The sequence below is a fragment of the Gopherus flavomarginatus genome, chromosome 1 (genome assembly GCF_025201925.1).
Source record: "Gopherus flavomarginatus isolate rGopFla2 chromosome 1, rGopFla2.mat.asm, whole genome shotgun sequence".
NCBI classification, from domain to species: Eukaryota; Metazoa; Chordata; order Testudines; family Testudinidae; genus Gopherus; species Gopherus flavomarginatus.
This window is the reverse complement of record NC_066617.1, coordinates 376,241,105-376,258,401: the sequence shown is the minus strand read 5'-3', so window position 1 is coordinate 376,258,401 and position 17,297 is coordinate 376,241,105. Positions and strand designations below refer to the sequence as shown.

Below are 17,297 nucleotides of genomic sequence, written 5' to 3'. Positions count from 1 at the left end.
ATAACCTACTGAATGGACAGTAACCAATTTATCAAATATTGCTGTGTTAGGATTTAATATTGGTACCCAGACACTGAACAAGATTGTTTTGACTAACATGTGCCTCAGTTAGGATGCAGTGTCACTGACCCAAATTATGACTGGTACTAACAGGCAATTTGTTTACTCAATTTGTAGTTACTATGTAGCTTAATTTCTTTACCAATTTGTTTTTTCCTTGCCTTCATGGTGTTTGCTGCCATCCGTTTGTTGATTTTTACCTGTGGGTTGGTTAAACAGTTTAGCAAGGTTATACACATTGTACATATTGTACAGCAATAATACAATACAGCAATAATACAGCAGTACAATGATAATACCGTAGTACAGCAAGAATACAGGTGAGAGACAGCCCCTCTACGCAGCAAGGTACAACCCCTCTAGGTAGTAAGGTGCCGCCTCTCACCTTCTACATGTTGGTTCAATCAAAACAACTCTATCCATCCTATTACCCTTTTGCCCCTGTCATTGGGATGGGTCAGCCTGTTCCTTGTTATCTGTGTGGAATGTGCAAGTATGTGAATGTTCTGATCTCTAGTGTTCAGGACCTTTTAGGTACGTATCTTCTTGCAGCATCAGCCCTTTCCTTGTCAGCTTCTGTGAGCAGGGCCTGCCTCTGGCTCACAGCTTCACTTTGCTTTATGTTAGCAAAGTCTTGACCATGACTTTAGTTCAGGCATCAGGCCTCATACTGGGCCTTTATCAGGGCCTTCACTTACTACAGGGATAGTGCCTAGGCCTCCATGGAGTCTAATACACTGTAAATGCCCAGGATGGCTGGGTAGATAGCAGACAGACAGATCTGGAGACAGATGACTGAGGAGAGACATGAGCACTTTCTGCAGGCACACAGGGTTGTCACTAAGGGATCAAAGATCAGTAATTCTCATCAAGAACTATCATCATACTGTGCCGCACCTTTCATTGATGGATCCTGAAAACTTCCAGCTAGATAAAGTCCCTATGAACATATCACCATTATACAGATAGGTAAACTCAGGCAAAAGGAGACGTGACTTGGCGGAGGTCCCACAGAGAATGACAGACAGAACTCAGGAGTCCTGATTTACCTACTGTAACCACCATCTCCCCTTCAGTAACTGAGTTCATGACAAGCGGGGAATGGACGCATGGTCTAGGAGGGTCCGTTCGCTGGGTGGGTGTGACGAACTTCCTCGGGTGTAACCTGGAACTGGGATACCAGTGAGCCATCTGATATACCAATCAGGGCTCCCTTTCACACTATGAGGCTATGGGAAGCCGCTATCTTCTCCAGGTCTTGCACTTACACAGCCATACACAGACAGGAACACATCCAGTTGCGGTTACATGAATGTTTTCACTAGCCACCCATGAATCAGCAATAGAGAGGCTCCAGCCAGTTTCCCCCAGCTCTCCAACCTAGGACCCCAGACATTTTTATGTTCTTATGAGGTATCCCTCTTTTACACCTGGGGAAACTGAAGCAGCAGGAATGGATGTATCTTGCGCTGGGACCATATCTCATGCATCCCTAGCTGCCTATATATTGCTTTTTCTCTCTGAGACCTGGCTCATACGGTGCCATTGATCTCCCTCCCTATTAGCTACCAAAGCCACCCTGGCCTCTGCCCAGTGTCCAGCTTTCTCAGCTAACATGGGGGCTTATTCTTCAGCCTCTCTCAGCTGTTATTCCCCTAGCTTCAAAGCTGATCCCTTGTCCTTCCCCCCAGGCTTGGCTCAGGACAAGGGGCTCCCAGCCCATACTCAATGCAGGGACCCTACCTGCTACAGGCCCCAGCAAAGAGGGAAAAAAAGGAGCGGAAAGCTAAAGAAATAAGCCTCACAATGGTCTCTTCACTCAGGAATCTGTAGCTGAACCTTAGGGCCCACGAGCTGTTTGATGTGCAATCTCGCCTGCCTGTAGCAACCCTGCTCTCAACTCTCAGCTTCCCGGCTTCCCTCTCCACTTTTGATTGCCTTGAAGGCCCCAGCGCTGCATCCACTGCAGGCTACTTGTCAGGCTGCAAAGGGAGACCAGCTGGGGGCTGGAGGCAGGGAGGTGGAGATGATCCAGTGAGTGGCTGGAGATGGGGAGAAGAGCAGTGAGCAACAAGGGTGGGCTTTGGAGGAAAGGTAGAACAGAGGCAGGGCCTTATTGGAAGAAGTGGAAAAGGAGGCAGGGCCTTGGGGGAATAGGCAGGGCAGGGCACGGGCCCTCAGGGGTCCAGTAAAAAGCAATTAGAAAGATGGGAACCCTATGTTAAGTGTTATACACAGAACGATTCCCCAGTCTGTCACGTTGACACAGCACATTAAGGTCAAGGAAGTCTTTAATGTCTCTTTGACTGGCCAGCAAGTGATTCAGGGAAGAGGGCCCAACAGCATGTGTCATGGTACAATTCCCCACTCTGAACCTTAGCGTCCAAAAGATGGGGTACCAGCATGAATTCCTCTAAGCTTAATCACCAGCTTAGATCCTGTAGTGCTGCCACCAACCAGGAATTCCAGTGCCTGGTACACTCTGGTCCCCCCAAAACCTGGCCCGGGGACCCCCAAGACCCAGACCCTCTGGATCTTAACACAAGGAAAGTAAACCCTTTCCCTCACCGTTGCCTCTCCCAGGCTTCCCCTCCCTGGTTTACCCTGGAAAATCACTGTGATTCAAACTCCTTGAATCTTGAAACAGAGAGGAAAATTCACCTTCTCCCCTCCTTCTCTTTCCCCCTCCCAGACTCTTCCTGAGAGAGAAAGTAATCCTAACACAGAGAGAAATTAACCTCTCTCTCCCTTCCCTCCTTTCTCCCCACCAATTCCCAGGTGAATCCAGACCCAGTCCCCTGGGGTCTCACCAGAATAAAAGAAAACAATTAAGTTCTTAAACAAGAAACTTTTAATTAAAGAGAGAAAAATAGTAAAAATGATCTTGTAAATTTAAGATGGAATAGGTTCAGGGTCTTTCAGCTATAGGCACTGGGAATAACCTCCCAGCCTAAGTATACAAGTACAAATTAAAATCTTTTCAGCAAAATATCAATTTGAACTCCTTCCAACCAAACACACATTTGCAAATAAAGAAAACAACCATAAGCCTAACTCGCTTTATCTATCTAGTACTCACTATTCTGAACTTATAAGAGCCTGTATTGGAGAGATTGGAGAGAAACCTGGTTGCATGTCTGGTCACTCTGAGGCCCCAGAGTGAACAACCACCAAATTCTAACAGCACACACAGAAACTTCCCTCTCTCAAGATTTGAAAGTATCCTGTCTCCTGAATGGTCCTCTGGTCAGGTGACAGCCAGGCTCACTGGACTTGTTAACCCTTTATAGTCAAAGAGATATAAAGTACTTCTGTGCTATTAACTTTTCTTATCTGTTTATGACAGCATGTCTCCAGCCAGCTCTTCATAGACCTCAATCTGAGAGCCAGAGCACCAGGAGAAAACTTAGGTCCTTTTATGAGTAAAGAGCTGGAGCAGACTGTCCCGGATCTGTTTGGTCCTCACACCGTAGATGATGGGGTTTAGTGTGGGGGTCACCAGGAGGTTCACATTGCCAATGAGAACACGGAAATGCAGGGCCACTTTCTTGCCAAACCGGTACGTAAGGGAGGAGAAGAGAGCTGGGATGAAAAAGGCTAAGATGGAACAGAGGTGGGAGCTGCAGGTCCGAAAAGCCTTGAGCTGGGCGTCCTGTGTGGGGAGGCTGAAGATGGCCCTGAGGATCTGGGTATAGGACACGGCAATACAAATCATATCCAGACACTTTACGCAGAATAGCACAAAGAGGCCATAGTAACTACTGATGTGGGTATCGGCGCAAGCCAGCTTCACCACGGCTATGTGCATGCAGTGTGTGTCGGGGATGATGTTGGTTTTGCAATATGGCCATTGCTTTGTCAGGAGAGGATAGAGTAGTATAAGCATGCTGCCACGCAGTGCCACGGCCAGTCCAATCTTCACCACCATGGGGTTTGCCAGGGTGGTGGAATGTCTGAGGGGATCACAGATGGCCACATAGTGATCAAAAGCCATAGCCATGAGGATCCCAGACTCTATTACCGAGAAGCAGTGAATGAAGTACATCTGGGCGAGGCAGGCACTGATCTCGATCTCCCTGGAATTGAACCAGAAGATGCTCAGCATTTTGGGCAGGATGGACGTGGATAGGACCAAGTCGGTGATGGCCAGCATGCAGAGGAAATAGTACATGGGGGCATGGAGGCTCTGCTCCATTTTCACAACGAACAGGATGGTGAAGTTCCCCAAGATGGCTATGGCGTACATGGTGCAGAAGGGGATGGAGATCCAGATATGGGCTGTCTCCAGGCCAGGAATGCCCAGCAGGATGAAATTAGAGGAGTTGGTGAAGTCAGTTGTGTTGGAATCTGACATGGAGTAGGGGAGAACGTGTCCAACTCTGAGGCAGAATGGTGTCTCTTGCATGTACCGTACTTTCCCCTGACTTCCTGTATGTGCCAAGGTTCTAGGGTGATAGTCACCGTACAAATGCCTAGATAGAGAGACAAGGTTAATATTAGACACTACATGGACTCCTGGAAGCTGTTCTCAAGGCTGAGGCAGATTTTTCACTCTCCACAAATTAAAAAATGACATTTTCACTATTCAGAGAAATAAATCATGAACAATGACCATACTAATGCCAATTCCATATTTTATGGTGTTCTGTGCATCAGGAATTCCTACATAACTTGGCATGGGAAACCTTAAGAGGCACCGGTGGGAAACATGAGTGTGGATACTGGCTATTCATCAGTGTTCCTTAATGCAATAAAAGCCAGGCTAGGAGTCCATGCTGCAGGGAGTTCCCCAGTTGCTCAAAATGTAAGAGTGGAAAAGAAACAAAGCTTTGACAAAACATGTACCAGAGGGAAAAAAAACTAGAATCAAATCCAACTAGAAACAAATTCAGGGAAAAGACCTGCTCGTCATAGAGAGGAGCTCCATGGAAACAGTTGCTCATTCACAGCCATGGCCAAAACAAAGATAATGTCTGGATGTCTAAGGGATGAAGAATAACCTGCTCTGGACACGCGCTGAGCTGTGGACACTCAGTCTCTATAAAGGATATAGCAGATAGAAAGGGGATTTCTGAGACAGGCTGTGAGAATGGGAGTGGCTGCCATACGCTGACAGACTGAAAAGTCTGGGACTGTTTAGTTTAGAGAAGAGACAAAGAAGGGGGCATATGATAGAGGAGAGCAAAATGAAGAAAGAACTGATGAAATTTAAATGGACAAAAACAGAACAGTTCCCAACCAGTAATTTCTATAGACACTTAGTGTTTCAAAAGAGCTAATTTCCCCAAAGGAGAGGTGGTCAAGAGACAGTTGTGTTCTGCATTTGGAGAGAAGCAGTATAAGATACTCGTATCACATGAGGTGATGAAATACTTTCCAGTCCATTAGTAGACAAGGATGGCGACAAACAGCATCTACAACTGAATCGTAGAGTTCCAAACACCCGAGTTACGACTGGCTGATCAAGAGCACATCTCACTCGGGACCAGACTTACACGGTGAGGCAGCTGGAGAGCCAAAAAATCCCAAAAGACAGGGTGGGGGGGAGGCAAACCCAGGACAGTTCTGTGTTAAACGTCAGGTATTCAGTAAAAAGGGGAAGGTTTAAAAAAAAGATTTTACAAAATTAAGAAAGAATGGAAAAGCTGGTCTGGGGTTAGTTAAACAAAAAAATCTTAGGAGTGTAATTAATGCCTGTCAACAACATGGTTTATGGAAAACATGTCTTGTCAAATAAACCCAATTTCATCCTGAAATGAGAGTGCACTTTTGATTGATCCTGGGAACCAAGCAGATGCAATAGCGCTTGATTTCTCTGAGGCATTTGTTTCAGTAAGGGAAAAAAATAAGATTAAAAAAATGCACAGTATACAATACCAGTAGAGCACAGGCAAAGAGGACTAAAAACTGGCTAACTGAGAGATCTCAGAAAGTAGTTGTCAATGGGCCATTGCCACTGAATGGGGGTGTTTTTATGAGGTTCTTCAAGGTTCCGTTTTTGGCCCAATACTATTCAGTATGTTCATCAATGATCTGGAAGTAAATAGAATATCACCTCAGATAAAATTTGTGGACAACCCAAAGATTGGCAGATTGGTTACAAAGAGGAGGCGAGGGCAAGCACTCTGATTGATCCGGAATATTTGCTGAGCTGGGCCCATGCAAACAAAATGTTTTAATACAGACAAATACAAAGGGATACTCTTGGAACAGGGAAAGCAGGCTCGACCCACAGACATGGGATGCAGGGCACTGAAAAGAATTTCAGGTCACCGTAGACACCCAACTCATCATGAGATCCCAGTGTGATGCTCTGGCCAAAAGCACAGAGGTGATCCTTGGATGCATAAACAGGGGAGCAATACATTGGAGCATGTGGAGGATTTTACATTTGCACATGGTATTGGTGAAACTGACTGCATCCAGTCCCGGGATCCACATTTCAGAAATAATGTTGAAAAACTAGAGAAGGAACAGAAAAAAGCCACAAAAATGATTAGATCTTCATTTATTCATCTTAAATATCAATGACGTGCTCTTTAACCTAGTGAAGAAAGGCAAAGCAGCACCCAATCACTGGAATCTGAAGCCAGACAAATTCCAGTTGGAAATAAGGGCCAAGTTTTTAACACTCAGAGTGATTAAAGTTTGCAACACACCGAGAAGGGAAGTGGTGGATTCTCTAACTCCACATGGCTACAGATCCAGACTGGATGCTTTTCTGGAAGATCTGGTTGAGGGCTTGTCTACACTTAAAATGTTACGATAGTGCTACCATGGAGCTTCAAGGTAGACACTATTTACACCGACAGCAGGGGTTCTCCCACCAGCGCAGTTAATCCACCTCCCCAAGAGGTGGTAGATAGGTCAATAGAAGAATTCTTCCATTGACCTAATGCCGGCTACACCAGGGTTAGGTTGACACAGCTACATCTCTTCGGAGTGTGGATATTTTCAAAAAAGGAAAATGCAATGTTAGGTTGTATGAATGAATGCATAACATGCAAATCATGGCAGGTGATAGTACTCATCTACCTGGCACTGGTTAGGCCTTAGCTGGAGTATTAAGTCTAGTTTGGGTCACTGATGTATAGGAAGAACGTAGAGAAACTGGAAAGGATCCAGAGGCAAGCGACAATGATGATCAAAGGGATAGAAGACAAGCCATGAAAGCAAGGGCCGAAGCAACCATTTGTGTTTGGTTTGGAAAAGAGAAGAGTGAGTGGAACAAGGGAGCCATCTTCAGATACTTGAAAGCCTGCGATAAGAAAGATGGAGGAATGTTTTTATCTCTTGCTGCAGAGCACAGGACAACAGGCAGTGGGTTCAAACTCCAGCATAGCAGATTTTGATTATATCTGAGAAAAAACTTCTTAACTGTAAGACCAGGAGGACAATGAAAAAGATGCCTTGGGAGGTTGTGGAAGCCAAAGGTGGCGGGACATCCAAATCTCTGGGATGGTTTAAATACAAAACACATCCTGCATCTTGGCAGGGGGTCAGACTGGCTGATGCTTGCATGTTTCTATCCTCATGGCTCTATAATTCTATAATGTAAAATCCTAGAGTGGAACAGGCCTTAGTCACACACGTTATGAAGCCTGAATCAGGGGTAACTGTGCAAAATTTAATGACTGGTGTTACACAGGAAGTCAGGCTGGATGATCAAATGGTCCCTTCTGACCTTAAATCATATGAATCTATCAACAAAGTAGATCAGGCATTTTTATTTACTCTGTTTCACAGCACACAAAGAAGGGAACATCCAATTACAATGAAAATCTGAACATATAAAATTGAGAAAATAAAGTTGTCAAAATACTTCATATTTGGCCTGTGGGACTCCTTGTCACCAACATGGTTGTAGCAAACAGCTTATCTGAATGGGATTCACCAACTGATTGGCCATTGTAGGTGGTTCTGGGGGCCCCCTTAGTTAAGGCTGTCTGACACCTTCCATTAGGAGACCTCATTTTCAGTGGTTTATACGTTTGCCAAACTCTAACCATTTGGACACATATTTGCAATGCTGGGTGCCTGCTTCTGGATGAATTGTGTTTTGAAAATTTCAGGAATAACAGTTCAGCCAACATTTCGAGTGAAACTAGGCGGGAAGATGTCTTGCCCATGTTGAAAAATTCTTATAGTTATTCCAGTGAGGAGCCCTAGCACCTCCATGCTTTCCAGCAGATAAAATTAAGGTAACTCCTCCCTTCTCCCCGTTAACAGCCAGAGCCCTGAAATGTAAGAGAAAGAGGTGATAGTGTCTGTGCATTAAGATATATCTGGCTCCTGAGGTCTTTACTCAGTTCTTATTCCACGGGGAATTTTGCCTCAGTGGGGCCTGAGCAAAATATAGGGCATAGCCTCCTATTTTGGCCTTATATTGTACATCTACTAACACCTCTCATTGTGAAGGATCCACTGTGCCACTAAAATACATCCTCCTCAGGTCATGAGTCCAGCGGCAGGGGCAGCTGGGTGTCCACAGAAAGGAATGGCATTTTGGACAGTGATACAGGAGCAAACTCACCCCTGTGGCGAGCAGATATTTAATGGCTGTGCAGAGCAGAAAGGACCACAGATCTATTCTCTATCCCATTACACCCACATCACAGTGGGTTTGTCGAGCAGGTGAGCTCCTCAGCAAGAGATGTGTACCTGTGAACTGTGAGACAGAAGTGTCTTTCCTAGGAATCCCCGTCAGGTAGCCGTGTCCCACACCTCTCTCACCCCAGCATCTGCAGCAACATCCCACGTCGAGAGCAAACACAGGGTTTTACACCATTTATAATATAGCTCTGTGCAATCCCAGGGGGGTTCATTCAGCCTCTCGGGGAGAAGTGGCATCTGGATATAAACAGGCTGGAGACAAGTCTTTCTGCATTTCTATGCTATTTATACGGCCTTAGGAGTAAACAGTAATTAAGGGACCTTCCCAAAGGGAGATGAGAACTCTGGGGCTCTGTGCTGAGTCAGAGAGGAATTGGCTGCTCTGTGTATATGTATATATTTTAAAAATTATAGTAGATTAGGAAGAAAACTGGGGATAATAACTTGTGCTCCATAGGGTCTGATATCCTGTAAATGCCCAGGATGGCTTGGTAGATAGGAGACAGACAGATCTGGAGACAGATAACTGAAGGGAGACACAAGCACTTTCTGCTGACACACAGGGCTGTTTCTAAAGGATCAGAAATCAGTAATTCTCATCAAGAATTATCATCATGTGTGCAGCACCATTCATTGACAGATCTTGAAAACACCTAGCTAGGTAAAGTCCCTATAAACATATCCCCATTGTACAGAGAGTCAACTCAGGCAAAGGGACTTGGCGAAGGTCCCGCAGAGAATGACAGACAGAACTCATGAGTCCTGACTTACCTACTGTAACCAGCATCTCTCCGTCAGTAACTGAGTCCATGACAAGAGAGAAACGGACTCACGGTCTAGGAGGGTCTGTTTGTTGGGTGGGGGTGATGGATTTCTGGGGTGTGTGATATGGAACTGGAATACCGCTGAGCCCTCTGGCTAACCAGTCTGGGCTCCTTCTCACATTGTAAGGCTATGGGCAGCTGCTATCCTGTCCAGATCTTGTATTTACACAGCCATACACAGGTAGGGACACACCTAGCTGCAGTTACATGAATGCTTTCAGTAGCCACTCATGAACCAACAATAGAGAGGTTCCAGCCGGTTCTCCCCAAGTCCCCAGCCTAGGACCCCAGAGCTGTGCCATTTCCCCCTTGTCAGGAGTCTGTCCAGTGGAAGTTTATTACGCAGTCTGCTCTTTCCTCAATGTGGAGAGGATAATGCACCAACTCCATTTCCTGAGGAGATTTCCCTTTTGCATTTCAAACAACACTCTGTTTCAGGCAAAATATATAAAACAGATGTATTAAGTACAGACAGATACATTTTAAGTGACTGTAAATAATAACGAAGAGATCAAATCTCGTTACCACAGAAATAAACAAAATCATAATGCAAGTTCTATTAATTAGACAGGTTTTGAATCAAGCAGTGTCTCACCCTCATGGTACAAACAACCCACCAGTCTTCCATATACAGGCTAGAAACCCCGTCAGCCTGGGACCACAGCCCGAGTTTAGTCCTTGTTCCTAAGCTGTTTCTAGGTGTTGGTTGTGGGGGGAGTGAGACCGGATGATGATGTTGCTTAGGGTTAGGCTTCCCCCTGTTATAGCATCTGCCATGTGGAGGGAACTTCATTTTTCAAAGCAAAAGGCCCCAGCACAATTAGTGAGAAAGTTCACATAAGACGGAGTCCAGTGTGACATGAGCTGCTCACATGCCCTTGCCTGCTTCGATAAGTCATGGCAGGGGCCATTACCCATATCCTGGCTACAGCATTCACAGGAAAGTCATTCAGGTGCCGATAAACTTCTTCTGAGGCCTATAGTGTTTCATAATGGGTGACTACTCTGAATGGTATATTCACAATGTGCTGGCTAGACTGGATGTAAACTCTATTGTGGGTGTTACCCAGGAGCAAACACACTTCAAATACTGGTACATAATCTCTCTGTATGTAACTTTAGCTACAAAAATGATGCATGCATACAAATAGGGTAAGCATATTCAGCAAATCATAACTTTTCCATTGATATCTTACATGATATGCCTTATAAAAAACACATCATAATCATATCACCAAGGTAAATATGGGGGTGCCAGAGTGCTGCTCCGGGGCACAAAATGTCACATCTCCCCCCTTAGTTTACTGCAGGAGTGTTAGACACTGATTACTGCGGAGGTTGTGTGCCAAAGCTCTCTTTAGGTTGTGACCATACAATTCCCAAATGTTGCAAGCATTGTAGTGTTACGAAGTTGTTGTTCCAAAGTTCTGTGTACCTTTTAACAACTGTGGATCAGCCTAGTGAGCTCAAAAGTGAAAAAGAGTGCCTTCTCTGTGTGGCTAGAAAACATACTTTGTGTCTGTGCAGCATGGTTAACCACTGTGTCTTTTCAAATGGTGATAACTCAATAGAGATATCCACCAAGGCCATGAGGTGTGCCTCAGTTTCCCCTTCCACACAGCAGACCAGGTTTATTATGGTTTCCCTGCTCTGACAAGCTTTGAGCCTGTTTACAGGCGTTAGCGGAGAAGCAGTATTCCTGTAAGGTTTTTTGTTTATTACTCCTATTATATCAAAAACTTTCCCAAAAATCATGTGTATTACACTTTTCATAGGATTCAGCATCAGTACCAAATTCTTTTTTATAAGAATAACCATTAGCCACAAACTTCGCATAATGAGGTTTCACAACACTAAAACTTTTATCACAAGTCTGCATTTTGAAGTATTGTTATTTTACCGTGTCTTTTGCTAAGACAGTTTGTACCTTTTGTGTCTTTCAGCTCCTTCCTGAACCTTAACCTGAGTTTATTTACTGGGTTTCCTTTCCCCTCAGTGTCCTGTTCAGTAGGGATCTCAGTCTAAGGCCATCTTTGTGTTCTTGGTATTCCAGGGTCTGGTGAGGTAAGGATATAGGGGGATGTGACAAGTTCTCTGCCTGCCCCTCTTCCTGGGGCCCACTGGCTGCCCCAATAAAGCTCAGAGAGACTTCTAGTTATGCAGCACTAGTGGCTTTATTTACACAACATTCTCCCACCACCAGTGATATACTATGTACAGCTTGCAGGCCTGACCATCTCCTCTCCTAAACAGAGTCTGCCCTCAGCCTGGAGACTGGCCTTGCCCTGGCCATTCCCCACCTTCTTCTGGCTGCCAGCCAGCCTTCATAGCCCTTAAACCCTCCGGCCCGCAGGTGCAGGCAGTTCTAAAGGCCAGGCACCAGGCTTCTCCCCAGCCACAATCTATTTCCCCTGATTGGGGGCAGGGCTGAGCAGAGGCTAATTAGGTGCCTTTGCCTCAACACCCTACTGCTGGGGACTTTGCATGTTGGCTAGCTCTCTGTGGAGCTGCTTCCCAACCCCAGTGTTATGCACATGCAAAACATTTACACACTCACTCCTGGTCTTTCCCTGCAATCCCTGCGCTAAGCACTGGGACCTTCCTCATCCTCCTTTGCTAGAGATTGTGATCTGTGCTCTCTGGGCTAAGAGGTTTTTATTTTCTCAGCAGCTCTTACAAACCTGCTTTCTCTGGCTTCCCACCCCATGGAATTACCTCTTCCCCTCTCTCTGTTGGGTCACTAGCATTTGAATTCTGGGCTGAGCTCCCAAAGCCTGAAGAGTGAAAAACATTGTTGCAGGTGGTTCAGGGTATATGTCATCACCATCGCCCCCCCTTCTGTAAAAGCAAAGGGAAAAAAATCCTTTCTGGCCTTTTTTCACTGTCACTGTATGTCTACTGGATGCTGCTGGCAGACATGGTGCTGCGGCACTGCACAGCAGCATCGCTTTCTTTTCCTTTCCAGATGGTACAGTATGACTGATAGCTCATAGATTCATAGATTCATAGACTCCAGGACTGGAAGGGACCTCGAGAGGTCATTGAGTCCAGTCCCCTGCCCTCATGGCAGGACCAAATATTGTCTAGACCATCCCTAATAGACATTTATCTAACCTACTCTTAAATAGCTCCAGAGATGGAGATTCCACAACTTCCCTAGGCAATCTATTCCAGTGTTTAACTACCCTGACAGTTAGGAACTTTTTCCTAATGTCCAACCTAAATCTCCCTTGCTGCAGTTTAAGCCCATTGCTTCTTGTTCTATCATTGGAGGCTAAGGTGAACACGTTTTCTTCCTCCTCCTGATGACACCCTTTTAGATACCTGAAAACTGTTATCATGTCCCCTCTCAGTCTTCTCTTTTCCAAACTAAACAAACCCAATTCCTTCAGCCTTCCTTCATAGGTCATGTTCTCAAGACCTTTAATCATTCTTGTTGCTCTTCTCTGGACCCTCTCCAATTTCTCCACATCTTTCTTGAAATGCGGTGCCCAGAATTGGACACAATACTCCAGCTGAGGCCTGACCAGCGCAGAGTAAAGCGGAAGAATGACTTCTCGTGTCTTGTTTACAACACACCTGTTAATGCATCCCAGAATCACATTTGCTTTTTTTGCAACAGTATCACATTGTTGATTCATATTAAGCTTGTGGTCTACTATGACCCCTAGATCTCTTTCTGCCATACTCCTTCCTAGACAGTCTCTTCCCATTCTGTATGTGTGAAACTGATTGTTCCTTCCTAAGTGGAGCACTTTGCATTTATCTTTATTAAACTTCATCTTGTTTACCTCAGACCATTTCTCCAATTTGTCCAGATCATTTTGAACTTTGACCCTGTCCTCCAAAGCAGTTACAATACCTCCCAGTTTGGTATTGTCCGCAAACTTAATAAGCGTACTTTCTATGCCAACATCTAAATCGTTGATGAAGATATTGAACAGAGCCGGTCCCAAAACAGACCCCTGCGGAACCCCACTTGTTATACCTTTCCAGCAGGATTGGGAGCCATTAATAACTATTCTCTGAGTACGGTTATCCAGCCAGTTATGCACCCACCTTATAATAGCCTCATCTAAATTGTACTTTCCAAGTTTATCTATAAGAATATCGTGCGAGAGCGTTTCAAATGCCTTACTAAAGTCTAGGTATATCACATCCACCGCTTCTCCCTTATCCACAAGGCTCGTTATCCTATCAAAGAAGGTTATCAGATTAGTTTGACACGATTTGTTCTTTACAAATCCATGCTGGCTATTCCCTATCACCTTCCCACCTTCCCAGTGTTTGCAGATGATTACTTTAATTACCTGCTTCATTAGCTTCCCTGGCACAGAAGTTAAACTAACTGGTCTGTAGTTTCCTGGGTTGTTTTTATTTCCCTTTTTATAGATGGGCACTATATTTGCCCCCTTCCAGTCTTCTGGAATCTCCCCCGTCTCCCATGATTTCCCAAAGATAATAGCTAGAGGCTCAGATACCTCTTCTATTAACTCTTTGAGTATTCTAGGATGCATTTCATCAGGCCCTGGTGACTTGCAGGCATTTAACTATTCTAAGTGATTTTTTACTTGCCCTTTTTTTATTTTATCTTCTAAACCTACCCTCTTCCCGTAAGCATTCACTATATTAGACATTCCTTCAGACTTCTCAGTGAAGACCGAAATAAAGAAGTCATTAAGCATCTCTGCCATTTCAAAGTCTCCCGTTACTGTTTCCCCCTCCTTACTGAGCAGTGGGCCTACCCTGTCCTTGGACTTCCTCTTGCTTCTAATGTATTGATAAAAAGTCTTCTTGTTTCCCTTTAGTCCCATAGCAAGTTTGAGTTCATTTTGTGCCTTTGCCTTTCTAATCTTGCCTCTGCATTCCTGTGTTATTTGCCTATATTCATCCTTTGTAATCTGACCTAGTTTCCATTTTTTCTATGATGCCTTTTTATTCTGTAGGTCACGCAAGGTCTTTACCTGGGTATAGTTGCTGGAGTGCTTTGAATTGTATTCTTTTTGAATAAGGCTGTTTATTCATATTTGTTTTAAGTAATTGACCCTGTATTTGTTACCTTAATACAGAGAGACCATTTTTATGTATTTTTTCTTTCTTTTTATATAAAGCTTTCTTTTTAAGACCTGTTGGAGTTTTTCTTTAGTGGGGAACTCCAGGGAATTGAGTCTGTGCTCACCAGGGAATTGGTGGGAGGAAGAAGTCAGGGGGAAATCTGTGTGTGTTAGATTTACTAGCCTGACTTTGCATTCCCTCTAGGTGAAGAGGCAAGTACTTCTGTTTCCAGGACTGGAAATAGAGAGGGTGGAATTCCTCTGTTTAGATTCACGGAGCTTGCTTCTGTGTCTCTCTCCAGGAACACCTGAAGGGGTGAGGGGAAAAGGTTTATTTCCCTTTGTTGTGAGACTCAAGGGATTTGGGTCTTGGGGTCCCCAGGGAAGGTTTTTGGGGGGACCAGAGTGCCCTAAAACACTCTTATTTTTTGGGTGCTGGCAGCTTTACCAGGTCCAAGCTGGTAACTAAGCTTGGAGGTTTTCATGCTAACCCCCATTTTTTGGACGCTAAGGTCCTAATCTGGGACTAGGTTATGATATGCCCCAGGTAAGTCACTCTGTTTTGGCCTATTTGACACTTTTTGGCCTTAACTGTTAGTCCGGCCTGCCTGATGCGCTCAAAGACCTTTTCCAGGTGTAGTAGGTGTTCGGGCCAGGAGTCTGAAAAAATGGCCACATCATCGAGGTAGGCAACTGCATATTTTCCCAGTCCTGCTAGTAGACCATCTACCAGCCTCTGGAAGGTGGCAGGTGCATTTTGCAGCCCGAAAGGAAGGACATTAAATTCATACACCCCCGCATGGGTGACGAATGCTGACCTCTCCTTGGCAGGTTCATCTAGCGGTACTTGCCAGTACCCGTTGGTTAAGTCTATTGTAGAGATGAATTGGGCACGTCCCAACTTCTCCAATAGCTTATCGGTGTGTGGCATTGGATAGTTGTCCGGACGAGTTACCGTATTTAGCTTACGGTAGTCCACACAAAAGCGTATTTCCCCATCTGGTTTGGGTAGCAGAATCACTGGAGATGTCCATGCACTGGTAGATGAGCGGATTATACCCATCTGTAGCATGTTCTGGATCTCCCGTTCTATAGCAGCTTGGGCATGAGGAGACACCCGGTAGGGTAGGGTTCTAATGGGGTGAGCATTACCTGTGTCAATGGAGTGGTATGCCCATTCAGTCTGTCCTGGGGTGGTTGAGAACAATGGGGCGAAGCTAGTGCACAGCTCCTTGATTTGTCGCCGCTGCAGACGTTCCAGAGTGGTTGAGAGGTTCACCTCTTCCACGCCACCGTCTTTTTTCCCGTCGTAGTAGACACCGTCAGGCCACTCAGCATCATCTCCCTGGACTGTAAACTGACAAACCTTTAAGTCCCTGGAATGAAAGGCTTGAGAGAATTAACATGGTACACTCTGGGCTTTAGTGAGGAATTGGGAAATGCTATGAGGTAGTTCACAGTTCCCAGGCGCTCTTGGACCTTGAAGGGCCCTTCCCATGATGCTTCCATCTTATGGGCCTGTTGCGCCTTTAAGACCATAACCTGGTCTCCTACTTTGAAGGAACGTTCTCTGGTATGTCTGTCATACTAGGCCTTTTGCTCTTCCTGAGCATCCTTTCGGTTTTCTTTTGCAAGGGCTAAAGAGTGTCGGAGGGTGCTTTGTAGGTTGCTTACAAAGTCCAGAATGTTAGTTCTTGGAGAAGGCGTAAACCCCTCCCATTGCTGCTTCACCAACTGTAATGGTCCCTTAACCTCGTGACCATACACAAGTTCAAACGGTGAAAACCCTAAACTGGGATGTGGTACAGCCCGGTAGGCAAACAGCAACTGCTGCAACACTAGATCCCAATTATTGGAGTATTCGTTGACGAATTTACGTATCATGGCCCCCAAAGTTCCATTAAACTTTTCCACCAGGCCATTGGTTTTATGGTGGTACGGGGTGGCAACCAAGTGGTTCACCCCATGAGTTTCCCACAGTTTTTGTATGGTCCCTGCCAGGAAATTAGATCCTGAATCAGTAAGGATGTCGGAGGGCCAACCTACCCTGGCAAAAATGTCTGTTAGGGCCAGGCACACAGTGTTAGCCCTGGGGTTGCCTAGAGCTACTGCTTCCGGCCATCGGGTAGCAAAGTCCATGAAAGTCAGTACGTACTGCTTTCCTCTGGGTGTCTTTTTTGGGAAAGGACCCAGAATATCCACAGGTACTCGCTGAAATGGGACCTCAATTATGGGGAGTGGCTGGAGAGGGGCTTTGACCTGGTCTTGGGGTTTTCCCACTCTTTGGCATACCTCACAAGACCGGACATACTTGGCAACGTCCTTGCCCATCCCCTCCCAGTGGAAGGACTTCCCCAACCGGTCCTTGGTTCTGTTAACCCCAGCATGGCCACTGGGATGATCATGGGCTTAGCTTAAGAGCTTCCCCCGGTACTTAGTTGGAACCACCAACTGTTTTTGCGGCTGCCATTCTTCCCGGTGTCCACCAGAAAGAATCTCCTTTTATAAAAGTCCTTGGTCTATAACAAACCGGGATAGATTAGAAGAGCTGAGAGGCGGTGGGGTGCTCCGTGCTGCCGCCCAAGCTTTCTGAAGGCTGTCATCTGCTTCCTGCTCAGTCTGGAACTGTTCCCTTGAGGCTGGGGTCACCAGTTCTTCCTCAGACTGTGGACTTGGGCTTGGTCCCTCTGGAAGCGATGTAGGTGATGGGGTTGTTTCCGTTGCTGGTGAACCGCTCTCCGCTGGC

At 45.5% G+C, this 17,297-nt stretch overlaps 1 protein-coding gene across 1 annotated transcript; it reads right to left on the bottom strand.

Annotated features, from left to right (window-relative positions):
* Positions 1-3,466: 3,466 nt before the first annotated feature.
* On the bottom strand, positions 3,467-4,414 carry LOC127052071 (olfactory receptor 52R1-like). Its single transcript, XM_050955372.1, has one exon. It carries the CDS (start codon positions 4,412-4,414, stop codon positions 3,467-3,469), a length of 948 nt encoding a protein of 315 aa, XP_050811329.1.
* Between the last annotated feature and the right edge of the window lie 12,883 nt (positions 4,415-17,297).

Excerpts from the sequence above, each read along its gene's own strand:
- LOC127052071 (XM_050955372.1), bottom strand. The coding sequence starts at position 4,414 with ATGTCAGATTCCAACACAACTGACTTCACCAACTCCTCTAATTTCATC.